General features: G+C 27.6%; 1 protein-coding gene across 4 annotated transcripts in view; it reads left to right on the forward strand.

The window, feature by feature from the left end:
- The window catches only part of LOC107171931 (trace amine-associated receptor 1), a 54,322-nt gene extending 33,396 nt beyond the window's left edge, over positions 1–20,926 (forward strand). The window contains exons 1-8 of one of the 4 annotated variants that reach the window (XM_089228448.1): positions 560–576; positions 2,614–2,854; positions 3,002–3,127; positions 7,895–8,011; positions 16,832–17,125; positions 18,629–18,784; positions 18,898–19,023; positions 19,109–20,926. In XM_089228448.1, the coding sequence (XP_089084574.1) occupies positions 2,633–2,854; positions 3,002–3,127; positions 7,895–8,011; positions 16,832–17,125; positions 18,629–18,784; positions 18,898–19,023; positions 19,109–19,354 (1,287 nt within the window). In that variant the 5' untranslated portion in view covers positions 560–576; positions 2,614–2,632 and the 3' untranslated portion in view covers positions 19,355–20,926. Of the gene's footprint in view, positions 1–559; positions 577–2,028; positions 2,144–2,613; positions 2,855–3,001; positions 3,128–7,894; positions 8,012–16,831; positions 17,126–18,628; positions 18,785–18,897; positions 19,024–19,108 lie in introns of those variants that run through there. The other 3 variants (XM_089228447.1, XM_089228445.1, XM_089228446.1) reach the window with 3 other exon arrangements.
- The last annotated feature ends 99 nt before the right edge of the window (positions 20,927–21,025 follow it).

The raw sequence follows: 21,025 nt of genomic DNA on the forward strand, positions 1-21,025 counted from the left end.
TAGAAAGGTGATCAGTGATCATTTTAAATTTTCCATGAAATGTATATTTAATATTAATTTATGGTCAACGTACACAAATATACCTATAAAGTAGGTACGTCATTACTCTGTTACTATAATAGTGTAATATAATATATATTTATCAGAAGTCATTTAGATTATACAATTTCACAAAAATGATAATATAAAATATATTTATAATTTATATCGATCTGTTGCCGAAACTATCTGATCAGATGAAAATACCGGCTTTCTAAATCTGGAAGTGAAAACCAGACGGTTGGCAACCCTATAACTATACGCTGCTTGCGCAATACAAGGCTATAGGTACGACACAACATATAACATTAACAATTTATTTGTACTAATTATGTTGAGTAAGTACCTAAATTGTATATTTTTGAATTTTTCAGATTTATGTGATTAGTATTTAATTTTATAATCATGTTTAATATTATGTTATAGTTGTTTGCAATAAATTGGTTCTTTAAACAATACAATTATTATTTAAAGTTAAATGATAAATTGATAAATACATAAATTATATATTGCAGTACATCTTGAAATTTTAACTTTGTAAGTTAACTACCTATAAGCATACAAATTTTAAATATTTTTATTTTTTTTTTTGTACTGGTTTTGGAATGTTTTGAAAACAACTTTTTACGGTTAAAAAAGTTCTTTAATTACGTTATGTACCTTTATGGTATGATTTTGATAGGGTAAGAAGTTTGATATAAATAAACCTTAAGTTAATATGTCTAAAGTTAAAACTGAAAAAAAATAGCTGAACAAAAATTAACTTCGAAATTTGTATTATTCTATACTCCGCTTTTAAGTTAAACATGATGACAAACCAATTTAAGTAGCTAACCCATCTCTTGCAATGGTATGTGGATAAAATTGTCCCTATTTTCATCAACTTATTCTTTCCACTTATCATTTCTGTTTAAATTTGTATTTATAATTATAATAATAATAATAACCAAAATTAAAATGATTATAATAATAAATATTTCATATACTCCTTTAATGATATACTAAGAACCTATTTAATTTCATAAAAGTAACGACTGTTTATTTGTAAACAAAAATTTATTCTTTGACTCAAATTAAATTACCAAGGTAATAATTATAAATTATAAGTGTTTCAAAATAAATATAAACATATTATCTAGAAACATTAGTCCATCATAACCATAAACCTTATTGAGTATAAGGCCTATGACCATAACAAAACAGTTAAGTTAATAAAGATATGAACATATTTTATTTTTATAATATTTATTATTTAATCAATACTACGAACAAATAAATAATTATTTCTTCCGACTGCCTTGTTTAACCTATCATTCGTTTTTGAATATTTTAAGAAGTTTACAGCATAATTATTATATGATGATAAAAGGGCATCTAATAATAAACCAGAATAAACAAATTCCACGGAAAATTATTAAAAATAAATTATAAAAGCATTATATTCTTTTTGTAAAAAGCTTAAAACTTGAAACTCCGGATGGTATGCATGCGCGTAAATGATCAAAGTTTTAAATGAAGATAACATGTTAAAGAACCTATAAGAACTAAATGTAGAGTATAGTTACTTTAAACGTATTTTCGTTACACAGCGAAAAAAACGAAAATTAATTTTTTTTTTGTTAATCATTGTTTACTATTATTATACAATAAGTGATATGACAATAAAATAATTATATAATTTAACCTGTATATAATACATAACACTAAAATATTAAAGCGAAAAAACATGAGAAAACGGTCATGATTTCGGTAGTATACTAAAAATATATAATTAGCTTTAATCGTTATAATATATGTATAATAATATATATATGTATATATTAATATTATGTTCAATAAGTAAGTCTGTATGTCAAATCCGCAGTAGAAATATTATTGTTATTAATATTTATTATTATTATTATTATTTTTTTTATTTATCTTAAGCATCAGCATCTGTTTGGCCATTAGAATTTTCTTGGGGAGCTACGGTCGATTGAGAAACACGTGCATGTGGAGCTAGAATTCTTCACTAAAACTTGAGTGGTCGGGAACTAGCGACATCGACCGATACTTTACCCTCAGAACACGTTTGTGATTGAGACCAACCACCGAGCCACACTAGGTCTTCATTGATAATATAATTATTATTATTATGACTAAAAAACACATATTTTTAGTTAATCATACATAAATATTGTATATTATACTAGTTAGATATAACAATCAATTAAATGATTGAAGGGTATATAGGTGTATGCACTCATACACATATTTAGCACACAGCAGAAATGTTGTTTAACAGTTCGATTATTTTCTTATTTCTAATTTTTTTTTGTTATTATTATTGAATATTTTATTTGAATATTCGAAAACAGATTTTTCATACTCGTATTTCAAATAATTTGACTTGTATTTTCATAAGATTGTCAATTTTTGTATCCTTACATTGTTACAAAAGCCGCGCGACGTTTATTCTGATAAAATAAAAATAATAGATTTAAAAAAAAAATAATTGTCAATAATTTAATTATTCTATAATATTATACTATTATTATACATATTCATTTTACCATGTGACATTTATTTTTTCAGAATAAAACCATGTAAGAAAATGAGGGCTGGCAGGTCAACAGTGCTAACAGCTCCACTCTTGTACAATAGTAGTTGCTGGCATCCGCGCATCTACACTAATGGTCTGTTATTTCGCATAACCGTATCAGGTATTACAGAGAGTGCATTCGTCTCGTTGCTCACAGTGGCCATACTCGTCGCTAATCTCATGGTGATAGTCACGATCAACAGCGACAGATACACAAAATTTATACACCCACAGGTAAGACATTACTATTCACCTACATTTTTTTTTGCATATTTTCACCATTCACGTATAGCTTAGATATAGCATAAAATGGTAAAGTAGATAACTTGTATTAAAATAAATAATTTAGTTACCTAGTACTTTATCTCCGTCAATTTTCAGCCTCGATACTTGGTGACATCGCTCGCTTGCAATGACTTGGCCATTGGACTGCTAGTTACACCGTTAGCAGCTTTTTCAGCTCTAGTCCATTGTTGGCCATATTCGGAAATCGTATGTCAGATTCAAGTAAGTCAATAATTCATATATTTTTACAATATAGAATATAGAATTTTGAATGATCAAGTTTTATATATTATATGATTATCTATGCAAAATAAATTTTAATTATTACATTTCACATTAAATATTATTTTAACTATTTGCCTTTAAAAACGTACCTAAATATTATTTGAAAATGAATAAATTATAATTTTTTTCACAAATCACCTATAGAATATAGATAATGAAATTAAAACATTAAAGAGTATTAGGAAAAAATATGATATTTTACACAAAATGTTGTCAATGTAATATTTGTTGTACCTATACCGGGCTATACCTAACTCTCTAACCATTTCACGAAATTAAAATCATACGTATAGAAAATTGTTGTAGTGTTATTTTCTTATTTAATCTTAGCAATACGTGGGTAAATACTTAAATTGTAATTTTGTATAACTTACTATATAAAACTTGTAGTTAAATAATTTGAGTGAAATATAGAAGAATGTTAATAGAAATATATTTTGTAATATCTGTCCCATAATACTAACTTTTTTTTGTACATACTATAGTTTATTTCCAACATATGCTTTTATAACAATGATCATGTCGAAAAAGTGTATAAATGCACTAAATATATCATAATATATAACATCGTTTTGTTTCCTTAACTTTGATATTTTTTGAAGTTTTATTTTGCAAAAAAAGGTTCCTTTTTTATACTATTTTCAGTATGTTTTCTGTATAATTTTCAATCCGTTAAATAACAGGATCGACTAACTAAAAATGACGTTAACTTTCCCAAAACTAACGGTACAACAATTCCGAACAACGCTGGTTGTGACTTATTATGAACAATTGTGTAGACTAAATTAAATATTTAAATGTAAATATTAAAATACCTATATTATGGATATATGATATCAGAATGGTAAATACTTCACACTGAATTTAACTCATGACTTATAAGTATCAAAATTATAGAATAAAATAGCCATATAAATTACATCTTATTGATTTACAATGGGAAACCAACGGTGTCAACAAGAGAAACTGTCAATAAGATCGATATAGGAGATAAAATCGTAATACAATTTTTAATCCCACAAAAACACCACAATAAGTAGGTATTATAATAGGCAACGCGTATTATACGCTTCGAGAATACAACCAATATAAGGTACGTTACAATATTAATAGTTTAAATATAAATAAAAAACTCAACACATCTTGTATTACACTTTTTCGTTTGTCGGTTATCTCGATTATTCGTTAGTTGTTATACTTATTTAATATTATACCATATTCAATGATAATGAAATTTAGCTGATAGCAAAACCACTATACTATAATAATGTAGTTCCGTTAAATAGGACCCGCGGGTAATATTACTTTAAAACGTAACAATTGAACATGTTATTTTACTTTTAAGATCAATTTATTTATATCGAATAGAGTGATCGTATTCTTGTATATATACATATATTATATGGTTCAAGAGAATAGTTTGAACTCTTCTTCTTCTTCTTCTTCTTCTTCCCCCGGATCGCCCCTTCTATATTATATAATATAAAGTAAAACTATTTCCAATAGCGTTGCCGTGCAGCTTTCCTAAATCCACACCACCCCTTATTGTATAGGGCGAATAGACGGTACCTAATGCTATCCAAATGACTATATACCGGAATATGCCCGGCATTGAGCCATTATGCGTAGTCCCAAGGAAATTATTAAGACACTTTTCAGTGCGGTATTATATTTCCCACGAGATGTACAGACGAAACCGTTCGAACGGTACATCGCGATCGCGTTATCGAAATCCTCTTATAATCCCATTACTAGGCGATGATATGGGTGGGTGGACAGAGTTTTCCAATGTACGACCGCCACCGCGGCGTATATTATATTATTATTATTATTATACATCGTATTATATGCGGGGCGCGGTCCGCCGTGTATAATAAAAGAAGCGAAAAGATCGAAATAATTTTGTGATGACGAATCGACATCATGAATGCTGCTATTCTATACTGGTGGTGAAAATTACCAGCTGCGGCAATCTATATAAACGCAACAAAACGATGATGTAGACGAAATCGATAGACGATGACTTATTTATAAACGATATAAATATTACAATATGTTAGCGAAGAAATGAAAAAATACTGTACACTACATTCCCTATCACGGAGAGAAAATTATATTGAACATTATTATATAAAATGTACAATAGGTAATATTAAAAACAAAAAGTTCTTAATTTTTTTTTTCTGGTATCGTGAATATAAAAATTTATACCTATCAGTGTAAACTGAACGTCGAGGGTGCGTAACTATGAAAGTGATTTGAACTCATGTCGTGCCACCGATTGGAAGAGATGGAAGCCGTTACTGTTTTCAACAGATTTTTACCAAACACTAGCAAGTTATGAGAACGTTGACGGGACCTATACACAGAGCATTATACTATAAAGATGGACACTTTTAAGTCTATCAATTTACCAGACGACCGTGATCGGAATAGGAAACCGCGCGTGCGTGCAGACTTGGCCGTTACGCGCGAGCACTATAGGGTATGGACGGAGACTGAGATGGAAACGACGACGACGACGTGAGAAATACATGTTCGAAACGTAACAATAGCTGTTTAACATTCAGCACGTTGCCCGGACGAAACTAACACCTTAACGAATACCATGATGATGATAATAATAATAATAATAATACATAATACATAATACATATAATGTACATAAGTACAATTGATTCTCCGGAAAGTTTAAAAAAGAATGATTCTCTTTTTTTATTCGAGTCCAACCTTATCCGCCGCTATTCCGGCGCCTCGCATGTTCCGTTTAGCAGTTAATCGGGTAATCACTCTTGTAGGCCGTCCTTTTAAAATTCAACACCGGTCGAGGAGTAGATTGCTTCTGAGTATTCACCCCTTTGACATGATTCATCGAGACCATGCTGCCGCCGCCGCCTGGTCCAGTGCTGCGTGGCGTAGTCGTATTTTTATCTAGGTATAATACTCGAGCGGACATTCATGATATTATTTGAAGGCACCTATTTACCCATATATATAAATATTATATTATATATATATATATACATACATACATACGTATATTATACATGCAATGCATATACGAACATTTTTCTAATGTATATAATTTTGACGATCCATCCCTTTCGCGCGTATACGTCGGTACCCATAACTGCAATCTACTAAGATACAATTTTTAAAATCCATCTCGACGTATAATATTATTACATAGATAATGATAATATGAAACATAATAAATTACGTGATCGTTCTACCGTGGTTATTTCAGACGATATTTTAAAAATGATGTATTATTTCTAGTACCTATATATTAATTGACAAGGTTTGTAGTACCTATAATACAATTATTATTATAATATTACGAGAGTTAAATCGGTTTAATGTACATTAAAATAATCCGCCAAAAGTTATTCTAAAAGTTGTTACACCACAGCATTGTATAAGTTAAAAGCATCGTAAAAGCCAAAAGATTTTATAAAACTTTAAAACATACGAACTTATACTTAACCTTGTTAAGCATACATATTTCTTATTTGATAATAAACATCAAACCAAACACCATTAATATTTAATGACCCTTTTTTAAATTAGTTAAAACGCTAAAAATAACATACTTACTTAAAAGTTAAAATAATCAAGTACCTACTTGAATATTTTATAAATTTTATTAAAAATGTCGTATCAGTCTCTAATCATTTACAAATTGAAAAAACGTACAATAAACATGTTATGACTGAATTATTTAGTAAAAGTCATTATGTTTTAAACATGTTAAACTATTATTTTGCGTATTTTAACTGAATCTTAACTCTAGCTTAACTAATCAAAGTATTGAACATAAATGTTTATTGTAAATTTCAATCTTATTAGATATTTTTAATTAATATGTAGAAACTTATCACTTCGTGAATAATGTTTCGTTTATTCTAATTTTGAATAAACATTTTAATTGATTTTAAAAACTATAAATATGTTCTTATCAATTTCCCAATTTTTTTCAATATAGCCTTATTTATTTTTAATTAAAATTTATTTTTGATGTGTCTACTCATAAATCTTGTATTATTATAAGTTTTACTATAATAAGTACTTTTTAAGTTTAGTTCTTCATTATTTTTATTTTAAATTAAATATACTACCTATACCTACCTATCGAGTGAAAGTTTGTATAGTTTTTAATAAGTGCGACGTAATAATAATTCCACTCAAATTTATTTCAATGAGATAATTGTACATATACATAAATACTTGAAAATTCAAATATCTTAACAGAGCTGTTGATCGAAAATAGTAATCAACGACACTGTGATAGTTATTACGTATTATTAAATATAAAATATAAAGAATATTTCGTGATGTTAACATATGTACATGTTTATGATGAAACATTATTTTAAAATTGCCAATATAAGCACTTAAAAAAAGGTGTAAATAATAAAAGAATACAAAAATAAAGCATACTCTTATAAACTATTAAAACTAAAATGTTAACCCTTCACTGGTAGGTTTAAAAACATGAAATATTATACTCTTACGGAGTACGTGCGTTCTTGAAAATAATAATCTTTTTTGTACTACTTATAAAATAATATATAAATATCAGATTTTTATTTTAGCACAATATTTTTATGGTCCATTATGACCTATATTATCGAGAAATAAATCACTATAAGTTACTCAAAAAATTAAACAAAAGTCATTATTATATTTTTCTTTATTTTTCAGGCTCTTTTAAGGGCAGCATTGCCGCAACAGAATGCTATGATATTAGTTTTCATGGCAGTCGACAGATACACATGTATGTTGCACCCTGAAAAATATCACAAGCATTCGAGTAAAAAAGTAAGTTATTAAATTTTTATGTGATCCTCAAATAAATAGAAAATATTGTCATAATAGATTATAATAGTTTATGTTGTTTATGGTGTTTAAAAAGGGTAATTTTAACGAAAAATTAAAAAATCTTGAAATTTAACTGCAGTTATTTATGTATATTTAAAGCACATTTTATAAAATTAATATGTTACTGGTTGAATGATACTTCAAACACCTGCAAATATTTACAAGAGATGGATAGCAATTTTATTTCTGCAATAATAGATGCTCTATCTAATATAGTATGTCCGGCAATACTATTTATTGTAGTGTTACCAACACTATAACGAGAGAATGCTACGAATGTTCCATAATCATTATTGTGAGTAGGTACCTATGGAGTATATAATTCCCATTAGATATACCTACCCTCTAAAGTTTTGTTCAACAATGAACAAATTTAAAAGTTACCTTCATGTATTTATACATAAAGATGTGAATTCATTTAATTTTAACGATGATTTCTTAGTCAGTAATTTTTTTTACTGTTCATAAAATTGAGTCTCCCATTGTTATAACACATTTTTTTCATACGCATAATATTATTATTTAGATATTATTTGGTTCATTAGTAGGTAAATTATCTTATTACTTAGATAAACCATAGTATATTGGAACAGCATATTATGCGTGTTAATATTCTCGAATTTAACGCTTTCAATTTTTATATAATTTTTTTTTTTATATACATTATACTGTTGAGTGTTAATTACTATTATATAATAATATGTATCTACGAACAAACTTAAACCTTAGAAAACTTCACCATAATTGTTTACGATAAAATTCCCATCACTGATAATACAATAGTATTTCAGCTTCATGGTAATACATTTATGCTATACAGTATTATTATACAATATACATATAAATAATATTAGCATTTTCCTGAATTTTGTGATGAAAATTTAAGTTACTATTAATCGCTTTGTTTATTAACAAACTATTTTTCTATAAAAATTACATAATTACTTATTCATATTCAATATAAAACTATTTTTAAAGTGTAGATACTATCTATTGATAGGTACGTATGATATTCATTGAAAACTAAACATAATTTTTAGATCACCGATATTCACATTTACTCGCGAGTGTGCTACAGGCAATGTGAATAGACTATGAACACTCAAAATTATTTTGTTACGCCGCATTACACAATATTTGGCATCCCTAATAAATTATCATCTGTAGGTTGTCTTTATTTTTCGAAAAAAAATCAGTAAAAATATAATAGAATACAAATTTCATTGTATCTACTATATTTAGTAAAAAGTTTGTAGTTAAGGTGCGCTTATACTGTGTATGTTAAAAAATAATTTAAAATATTATAATATATAAAAAGAAAAAATAACAGTTCTGATACGAATCAAATTTTCTTCCATCTCTAATGGACATTTGGTGTCTTCGCTCTTTAGGAGCTAGGTGGGTACCTATATTATATTATTAAGTTTGTACTTATGACAAGATAATATGTCTGGATAGTTTTTCGAGTGAAACTGCTTTTTCGGTGCAAATACTAAGTGACTGGTGAGTATTGAAGTTGTTATGAGAGAGTTATGTGAGTTATTGTGCTGAGACTGTATTTAAAAGCGTCTAGCATATACACTTCAGATGAATTGCGAATGTAATTGTATATAATATATAACAATAGGTTCATGTAATTCATCAATACACATATTATACTCCTTGTGAAACTTATTCCTTGCATAAACAATACATATTATAAATATAATAAACTTTAATGTATTTACTAATTTACTATTACCAACTCTTAAACCAGCTTTCTCAAAAGTAAAATCTTTGCATTCCAAAATAAAGTTCTTCTTATTTCTGTCCAGAACCTAAAATGTGTACGAAAATAAATATTTATCAAAAATTGAATCAATTTTATTATTATCAGTGCACATTTTTTGAACTAGGATTTATATGAAATTACCATGAATGAATATGATTTGAAAATATTATTAAAATGTGTGACTATTTCAGTCATGGGAATTGATTCATTTACAGGTTATTCAAAATTAAATCATAAGCATTGCTATTAACTGATGATATCAAACAAATAAAATCGTGTAATAAAATTTAAGTACCACTCTGGAACCTATATTTTGTTTAAAAACTATGAATAATTTCCATTTACAATTCGTAAAAGATACATTTATATTCAGTTTCTCATATTTTCGATATAGGTACTTCTAATAATTTTATACAAGTATTCAAACTCATATTTATAAATCTTTTGATGAATAACAATAAAAATAAAAGAAATGGTTCATAAACTTATAATAAATACACAGATATTTAATGTTTATTCGTGTGAACGAAAATTGAGTATAGAATGAAAATACGAAGTATTTATCATTTACGACGGAACTAACTAAAGTAAAATATTATACAATATTTATGCTTATTTACATCGTAAAAATACTATTTCCTTTGACTTTTCCATTATCCCAATCAACGTAATCTATATATTTTATCCAAAATACAATAAATTGTTTTAAATGTTTATGTTTATGTGTTTACATCATTTAATATTTTTAAAATTCTTTGTGGTTGACCGATTGTAACGTAATAATTTTTACCTACCTAGTTAATAAATAAAACTAAATTCAGTTAGGCTAATTATAATAATATGCTGTACATTCATATTATATTATTAACTCAAAAATATTCTTCAATACTGATATTAGGTAAAACAATATTCATACTTTAAAAATAATATTTTATCAATAAATCAACAATACCACATTATACCATTGTAATAATGGCATAATATTATTTTGTTACTGTTAATAAATTATCACCAGTCATGTTTAGAAAGTCTATTTTTATCTAAGAAAATAAATTGCATATACTTTTAATCACAATTTTTTTTTTTCGTTTCTGCTATACTATATTAGTTATATATAGCTATATATAGCGTGTAATTTCCTTTAAGTTCAAACGTAATTTGAATTTCTATTTCCGATTTACATCCTATGTATATTGCAAGTTTTTCCTGAAAATGTCTTGATGAAATACTCATATTGCTGAGTTATAACTTATAACTTACCTATACATTTTCCATTTCAAACTAAGAAATAGTTTAGTGGTTTACGTTAAATTCTTAAATTGCAATCTGTGCACTTTGTATAAAGGAAATTACCATTTATTAAGTTTCAATTGAAAATTCTCATCGGCCTAAACGTATGGTAGTGACAACAGTCAACCATATTAGGAAAAGGTATCATTCTCAGCATTAAATTTAATTGAAAGGTCGGACATACGTCGATACTATCATTTTGGAATCCATAGAACTTGTTCACTGTTTCGTGTAAATTGTAACTATGTTATGATACTTGCAGTATAGTATGATAAACTTCCTGAAAAACATTGATAGAGAGGCATATGCATATTTTCATACACTGCCACAATTAATATTTAATCTTAATATTTTTTTTATGTTAAAATGTGTTTAACAGTATACCTAATATAGTATTTGTACTTCATATTTTGTATTACAATTATTATAACACAGAACATAAAATTTGAAAAAAAAACATTTCAATAGCATTATATTTTTATAAAGATGTTTTGTATGAATGCCTTAATATAGAGAAGAGAAAAAATAATATAATATGTTCAAAGTATTATTTATTGTTTTGTATCTACTGGTATTTTGGCCCTAAAATTGTTTCCTAATAATTTATGATCGGTCTATACGTGATGTGTTTTCGCAATGTTTATACTAATATAGTAATACATATGTAAATAAAAACAGTTAATGATAAAAAAGAACATTCTTTATGTGATTCATAAAATATATAAAATGAGAATAATACAACCGAAAATGTTTCTAGTATTTAGAAATATGAAATACGTAGATACACCCTTATTTTATCATTAAAGTTCATGGATTTCTTGTATCCACGTTATTGGCGTCTATGTATGATACATAATTCATAATATTATAATATGGGACGTCCTATATTGAAATATTATATTGATTTAGTGGAGTATCTAACTTTAAAAAATAGAAAAAAAATACAATTATAATAATATAAAATGAAGATAGTTTAATTTTATGATAAAAGAGTGGATAGTTATTATAAAAATATATTGGGTATACGTAGTGTTTGAAGTATGAAATATTTCATGTGAAATATTTCACTACATGGTGAAATATTTCACAAAAACGTGAAACATTGTATTTTTTTTTTTAAACAAATTATAACGATTGTTATTTATCAATTATTAATAGTACAGACAGTACAGTCCATGAGTTCTTGGTATAATCATTGTTATTAATGCAATGAGTGCCGTGGTTGACATATTATACTATTTATACTATATTAGGGTCTTGTTATTATGATAACAATTATATTATGTTTATGGTTTTTATTAATAAAAATTATTATATTAAATTAATTTATCAATTCCTTTTAGGCTTTAGGTATATCTACTAAACTAAACTAAACTATATTCAGTACCTAGTTATCTACTAGTTATCACTAGTATTCCTATTAAAAACTTGGCCATATACCTGCATACTACATTTATATTTGTATATATAAATCTATAATAAGTATTTAATTTTATAGAACTATAGAAGTGTATGGTACACTAATGTGAGCATTCGGTATACTTAATATAGACATATAGTATCATTTAAACATTTTTGTATGTTTTTTTATCAATTTAAAAATGTTGAATACTATTTTAAATGTATAATACCATTAATACAAAAAAAAACCATTACTAATGAAGTAATGAGTAGGTAATGGGTAATTAGTGATTGGTTTCAGTAGTATTAAATTATAAAAGTAAATTATAACAACTTTTTACTTTATACATAAAAATAAAACTTATTTTAAAAAAAACAAAATTTATTAAAATACTGAAATATTTCACACATTTGAAATATTTCATGAAATATTTCATTTTTTTAAATTTCATGAAATTTTCAAACACTAGGTATACGTATAATTGTATAAATAATATAATATTGTGTATTTGTGTTTATGTACAAAAGTTCAAAATATATAATATATATGAGTGTCTTATTGTGGCCCTTTGTCTACACTCAGTTGCGTACGCGCTCTGAGTGTGTACGCACCAGCTGGCGTTACTAACTCCCGGATGGGTTACCACCAAGAATTTTTAGCAAAAAAATCCTTATCACACAAATATTACGTGTTTCAAATTAACCTTTTCCCCATACAAGCAGCTATAATGGCCATAGTTGCCGGACTTATGATCAAATACTTTATTATTTAATTTAACATATACCATTAAATGTATTCCTCTTTAATATACCTATTACCTTATACTAACAATTAGTGATGAAAATACCTAATTAACTTATAGGTATAATAGGTATAGGTACAAAATATTTTAAGGTTATAGGTATAATCTATATTTTTATATATAGATTATATTAAATAATACCTAAGTTTCTTATAGGTTGCTAAATATACCTTCGTATAGAACATGGACTTTGAAAAATCGATAGATAATGGGAAACAATATTAGGTCGATTTCCCGTTTTATTTGTATATCAGTAAGGTACTGATAATCTGTTAAGACTACTGATCAAATATTTTACATAACAATCAAATCAAAAACAACATTTTTATAATAACAATAAATGACAATATTTTATTTGACCATTAGGTACCATTACCTCTCGCTATACTTATGCAGTTATGCATATTACCTATATTTAATATCGTATATAATTCAATATAATATAAATGCAACGTATAACAATGTATCTATTCTTACACTGGCAAAATGGGAAGGCAAACATTTTGTCTAATTCAATTCATTCAAGTGTTGAAGAAAATCGATAAACGGCAAAAGTCGTTGGACATCTATATAATAGCTTTTTTTTTCAAAGACTTGTTTTTTAAAAAATAACAAAAAAATTTAAAATACTGCGTTAGACAAATTAAATGCCCACGGACTTATCGGTCCTTAAACTCGTTAAATGTAAACTGCACAGATTTTTAACACGGTTATTTAAGTTGTTTCAGCCAAATATAAAATACCGGTCTAAAATTTTATCCAATCGTAATAACTATTTTATTTTCTGTAACCAATGGCAATAATATTACATAGATAAAAAATTATAGTTTTTTGTGAGTCAACTATATAATATATATTCAACATATTTTATGTTTTGATATATAAAATAAAAGTGCCTAATAAAATGTATAGACTATGACGGATTTTGCTGAATCTATTGACGAAAGTTCTAAAAAACTATGGATTTGTATAATGGTCTTCCAATTAGGCTTTGCATTTTTTATAGTAGATATAATATTTATTAATAAATTATAATTTAAAGCTGATCCGGCCTGCACGGCATTGCCGTTATAAAATTAAATAACGTCAGTGGATTTGCCGTGAATGTGTCTTAAACTCAGTTAAATGTTAACTACTTAGATACATTTTTAAAACATTAATTTTGATAGTTTTGACGAAGTATAAAATTGCTGATTTAAATTATTAAAACGTCTAATATAATGTTTCAACATCAATATCGTTATGAAAAATATCAGTAAACGTATGTTATGTAAATATTTTTATGACAGACATTTTAAATAAACAGTTGCTATTTTTTTTATTTTTTTTTTTTAATTATCCCGCGGCAACTAAGGCCATTGGGAAAGGGGTAGTACTGTAGGTTGTTATGGAACTGTAGGTTGGTTTTACACGTGGATGAGAGTTTTGGCAGGATTTCTATTGGGGCACCCGTAGGTTTCTGCCATGCCCCGGAGTGGGGGATGGCGGCACTTGTTCTCCGGACACCGTGACTTGCCCGGAGAAAAATGCCGCCCGATGGTCGAGGATCAAACCCGGTCCGGCTGAGCCACAGCCGACGCGGATGACCACTCGGCCACCTCGTCCCCCACAGTTGCTATTTTATTGTGTTAATTTTTATATAAATGTAACCTTAACAACAGTTAAATTTTTTGAAGTCTTTAAAATACGTAATTGGTATTTTATCTTTATTAAAAAAAAATAAAAGACTTCTAGGTAGGTAATTTAATAGTAGGTACCTGAAGTCTACATTCAGATTCTTGAATTAAATGTTTATTCGTAAAACATATTATTTGCCATCATTTTCCGGATATATAATCATTTATATTAGTTTTATCTGGAATTTACAAGGATGTGTAAAGTAATTACTGGATCGATTCAAATTTGGACGTCACGTAATATGTTCCGGAAATCAATTGCAAAAAAAATATTTTTTTTTTCAACATGTTTTTTTTTTTTTTTTATAGTATTAATCAAATAAATAATTTAAATTCAAATTAATTGAATTTATATTTCATAAATAGTGGTAAACGTTAACTTAAACTTTTATGTTCAAAACAAAAATTATGTTATTTTTAAATAATTTCAGCATGGTTTCTTTTAAGAAATAAAAGAACAGACAATTATATTACAGTGCCCATAACCTAACCTACATAATATATAGATAATAACAGACCACGCTGTTCGTAGTCAATACAAATATTACAAAATACTTAAGTGGGTACTAAATTAATGATATTAAAATATAAAATATACATTTACTATTTGAATCATAAACTTTTTACATATTTCAAATTTAGGTACCTTGGTACTTTAATAATATTATACTGAAAGATGAAAGTCAAAATGTTTTGTTTTTCGTTATTAGTTGATTTTAAAACAAATCCAACAAAATGTTAGAAAAAGAGAAATTAAATATTAAACCATTTAAACCAATAAATGGTTTTCGTTTATCATAATTTTTGTTTTCTACAACGCTTAAACGGTTGTATATAAATACTTTAGATTCTGATTGAAACGAGAGAGCAATTTTTTTTTCTTAACTTTTTTGGGGCAGTGAAAATAGCACTTTTATAAATTGGAAATTGAACTTAACAATTTAGAGATTCTATCTTCCTAGTTTCGCTACACACAACTCAGATTTAAGAATTGGCCAGTCGATGTGACGATGTCGTGTTCCGGTTCTGAAATGAATACAATAATTGAGTTTAGAAATAGAAAAGGCGCGAATTGCTGATACCAAGAGTGCAATTTGATAACAAAAGAGCCAGCATTCTCAGCTAAATTATAATGTTTAAAACCATGTATAGCCGTATAGGTAGTATAAACAATTATTAAAATAACCACTTATCAGCCTGATTTATTCCAAGTGTATTAAACTTGAGAAAAATCTTGTAACGAAGTTTTCCTTTGTGACTTTGGACTTTAATAGATTCATGAAAGAACGTTTTATAAGCAACTTCTTATGTTTTCGGCTACTGGACATAATATGTCGCTTTGTTACTGTTGTACTTGGGGTACCTACTTTTACGTGGTAAATCGTAATTCATAAATGAGAATAGATACGTCATGCAGCGGCGTATAGGTACATGCGGAGATATATTCAAAGGGGCAAGGTAGTAATTAAAAAAATATACATCAAAAAATTATTATTTAAAAGACGATGTTGACTAATTTCATAAGAGGGGAGTACATCTAAAAATCATACATATATTTTTAAATTTTTAAATTTTATTTTATATTTATTTACGTTTAGTGATTAGATAATATATTGCAGTCTCATTGTATAGGTGCCCCTACATATTATATCACGTTCGATTATTAATTATCTAGGTATATTATTGTCTGCCAGCAATGTAAGAACATTATTTTGCATTAAAATACTGTATATCGCATGGTGCAATTGAAAAATTTTAAATGTCACCACTCGTCATATTGGTTATCGCCTGAAATAAAATTTGACTTTTGTTCTTACAGGGCTGTATGTTGGTGTTGAGTTTGACTCTAGTGGGCTCGTTGACCGCTTTCGGTGCGGCGGTCATCCGCCGAGGAGGATACTTCTACAACGGCAATGGACTAATGGCGTGCGAGCCGTTTTATCAGAGGCCGAGTTTGCGAATATTGGCCGCCTGCCTGTTTTATTTCCCCACGACAATGGCACTAATGTATTTCTACGGGTCGGCATTGCACGTGGACAGGCTCCGGCACAGGCAACAAATCAACATATGCGCCGTTTTAGTGCAACCTATGTTGCCCAATAACGCTGGAAAGGTACCACCAACTTATTAATTATTATATAATATTATAAAGATACAGGTTAGGTTAATATATATAGAAGTTGATTAGAATAAAAATTAAAAATAATAACGATATACAATTAAATTCAAAAGCCTAGTGTATGGTTAAAGAAAGATAATACCTATACCTATTCAATATGATATTTTTTTGTTGGTTTGATAATATATTTATGTAAGTATCGAGAGGGATGTTGTTGATGTTATAAAAATGCACAATAGGTGGTCACGATGTGTAGATAGGCTAGATGGGACAGATGAAGAGTAAGTGGCTGATATCACAGACTGTTAGATCATCATATGGAGTGTGCAGAGTCGTAAAGAAGGGAATCGTTCAGTGACAGTTTAAAAATTAATGAGATGGAAGTCTTGTGTGGCCAAACTGGAGACCGGAGAACGATATACAATGCATTTCCTAGAAAGATTGAGGCGGTAGAACTTGCAGAATAGTGTTGGGAGATATTTTTCTATACCCGGTGGAATATATAACAGTTAAATATATTTTATAAATAAGTTCAGTATATTCCGACAAAATCGATGTTTACGTTCAAGAAGACATCACAATATATTTGTCGCGATATTTTTACCGACCTCAATATTGGCCTTTGGTTACGATAGCGTTTGGCACATGCCGTTTGTTCCTATCGGGGCGTGTGATTTTTACCAGAAAGTGTATAGCAAATAATTATAGACAGCTTTTTGGTCGAGTGAAATAATATTATGTATTTTAAACAAAGCTTAAGTTAAGTTTGATAAATATAAATATATATCGTAGAAACGTTCAATATAGATACCTAATAATAACGTAAAAGTATCGCGTATATGATGACACCTCTGATTTCAGAGGCTCAGAAATCTCTTAAATTCGTATCTATATACTCTTTTTTCCTAGACAGAAACTCGAAAATATACAATTTTTTAACGTCTTCGTTGATGTTTATATACGTAAATCACTATATGAAAGACAGTATAGGTACTCGAAATATTGGATAAAAGATAGGTCTTGAAATTTCAAATGATAATCATAAGTTATAATATTTGTTAGGTAGGTAGGTACATTTTGTAAGCGGCTATTAATAGAAATCCTCGGTACTAAAAATTAAATTGGATTTTAAATTAAAATCGTGATTAGGATTTTAATTATCATTGCGCACAAAAACACGTTTAATTTTTTAGCAATAACATTTGACAAACACGACCTTTTAACAATACCTACCTATATTATATAATATATTATACACATTATATTTTTCCAAATGCAATCGTCTCAACATAATTTTACTGAAATAAGTATGCACATCGTAATTCCCGATTGTCTGTCGTAATACAAAATATAATGTTATAATAGTTGAGTTTGATTCTCTTTTGGCCAGGCTTAGGTGTATAACATCTAGACGGACAACGTAGAATTTATAATAAAAAAAATAAATAAATAAATAATTAGCTCGAGAAATTGAAGTTCTAAATCAATTTAATTTAGAACACTCTCGATGAAGTATCTGATCGGTTAGCGTCGAAAGAACTGAGACAAAGCATTCGAACTACCAGGGCTATGGGAGCAGTGGCGCTAGGTTTTATAGTAGCTGTAACTCCTTGGACAATTCAAGAAGTTGTCACTGCGTGTACAGGCACAAAAGTACGTACCTACCCCTATTTTTAAAATTTTTTTTTATCTAAAACAAACAAACATTGTGACATACAACCTGCAAGATGATATTGCATTTGATTACGCATTTTCCGTGAATACAGATGCCACCGGCTGTAGATTTCATTATCACGTGGATAGCACTGAGCAACAGCTTTTGGAATCCATTCATATACTGGGCGTTGAACCGGAAGTTCAGACGCATCAGCCGCAGCATAATCAAAACCAAAGTAATGGCAATGACGACGCTGTATTATATAGTATGTTGTTTGCGAATATCAATTAATTTCAATCATTTTTTTTTTCGTCTTTTAGATTTTCCGTCGTAAAAAGTACAACTCCAGCGTGATATCGTCGTCTTGTAATATCGGACATCAGGAAAGTTGTTGCGCTAACAGAGACATGTGTTTTTCGGCCCTCCAGAAAGACAACGAGGACATTATCGAGGTGGACAGGCAATCGTTGGGATCTCAAGACAGAGGAGGATTTCCTCCAACGCCGCCACCGCCGCCACCTTACCACAGAGGAGATATACAACACTGTCATTCCAGGAGATATTGATATGATATAGTATTTGAATAATAATATGTTATAATGTGACATTATATTATATACTTAAGTAAAGTCGATCAATCAAATAACTGTACATATATAATAATATATAACCAGTGTATAAAATATTATAGTTAGAGCGATTTAAGAATGGTCAATGTGCAATATAATTATAGGTATGAATCATATAATTTTAATAGGTATCGATTGTTTAACAGGGTGGCTCTGAATATAATTATGTAATACAGAGGTTTTTGTATTTCAAACCTCGAATTATTATTTATATAATGATATTCCTCTTAGTTTTTATTATTCGTGTACATTGAACTGAATCCAAACATTAAATTAAGACATAAAAATTAGATCGTTAAGTATTTAAATAGTATCTGAAATAGGAATCCACTTGTTGATTCATACTGAATTGCGTGTGATCTCTAACACAGCGTAATTTTAAAATGGACGTTAACAATTATTGTTGTAATTATAATATACCTATTTAATTGTCTTTCAATCATTTCTATTTGTGTACAACTCTTTTAGGTGTATTTAAGAATTCATTAAAAAAAATCAATCACTTACAAAATATCTGAATACAGAAAAACAAATCATTTGTAGTTATACATTACAATTAATAATTTACAGAGTAAATCAGTTTAGTAGTAATTTTTGCTACTCCGTATTTATTGTATCGTCGAACACCCCGTTGAGTCAAAGATTTTAGCTAGTAAATGATTTTATAGATATTAAATATTGATATTTGATATACATGAAAAGATGAAAACGTTTTGTAGTCATGAAAATAATTGAATTTGTGCTTTATAGATTAGGTACCCACCTATAATATGAAAAAATTGACATAAACAGTAGGCGTTTAGAATTTGATAAGTGTCCTGAAATAATAAAAAAAATAAAAAAATATTGGTCAAACATTTTTAAACTTAACTTAATCACATTTAAATATTGATTATTATTTATTAAACTCTTTAAAATTATGATGAATATTCTTAAGTGCCTACAACTAACTTAATAAAATACAATATTTTCAATCAAACTCCTAATACTCAAAAAATAAGATAACTTCAAGCCATATGACTCATAGCACTTGTTTTTTTTTCTTGATCTACTTCAATCTGTAAAACCAATGTACATAATATAAATTATGATATTTACTTTTGTTATTTACATTGTACACATTAATATTCTCTTGACAAAAAAGATTTAAAGAATATTTTTAGTCTCTTATGAACAATATGTAAACAGTTGAATTTGAAATGAACTAAATAACACTTAATAGAGAGGATAAAGTACACTAAGGAATAAATATATAATAAAAAATATAAAATAACACTCCACATCATAAAAATGTTTTTTATTATAATAAATACTGTTATTTTTGTTATTTATTTGAAATACTATTGTAGGTATGATAAAAATATTAAGGTTATTAAAATAAATTATTCCATAGGTAGCGGTGTGATTCATAAAAACACTATGAAATTTGTAGATATATACTTACTGGAAATAACAAAAACATATATGAAATAACTATTACTAGACAATTTTGAACACATAATTGTTACAAGCGTATTTAAAATTTAAATTTGTACTTATAATGAAATACATGTTAATCATTATTGTATTTAATATTTAGTAATAAAATTATAATACTTAATAAATTAG

Source organism: Diuraphis noxia, unplaced genomic scaffold (assembly GCF_037042655.1).
Source record: "Diuraphis noxia isolate RWA-SAM2 unplaced genomic scaffold, SU_Dnox_SAM2 contig0005, whole genome shotgun sequence".
Lineage (NCBI taxonomy): Eukaryota > Metazoa > Arthropoda > Insecta > Hemiptera > Aphididae > Diuraphis > Diuraphis noxia.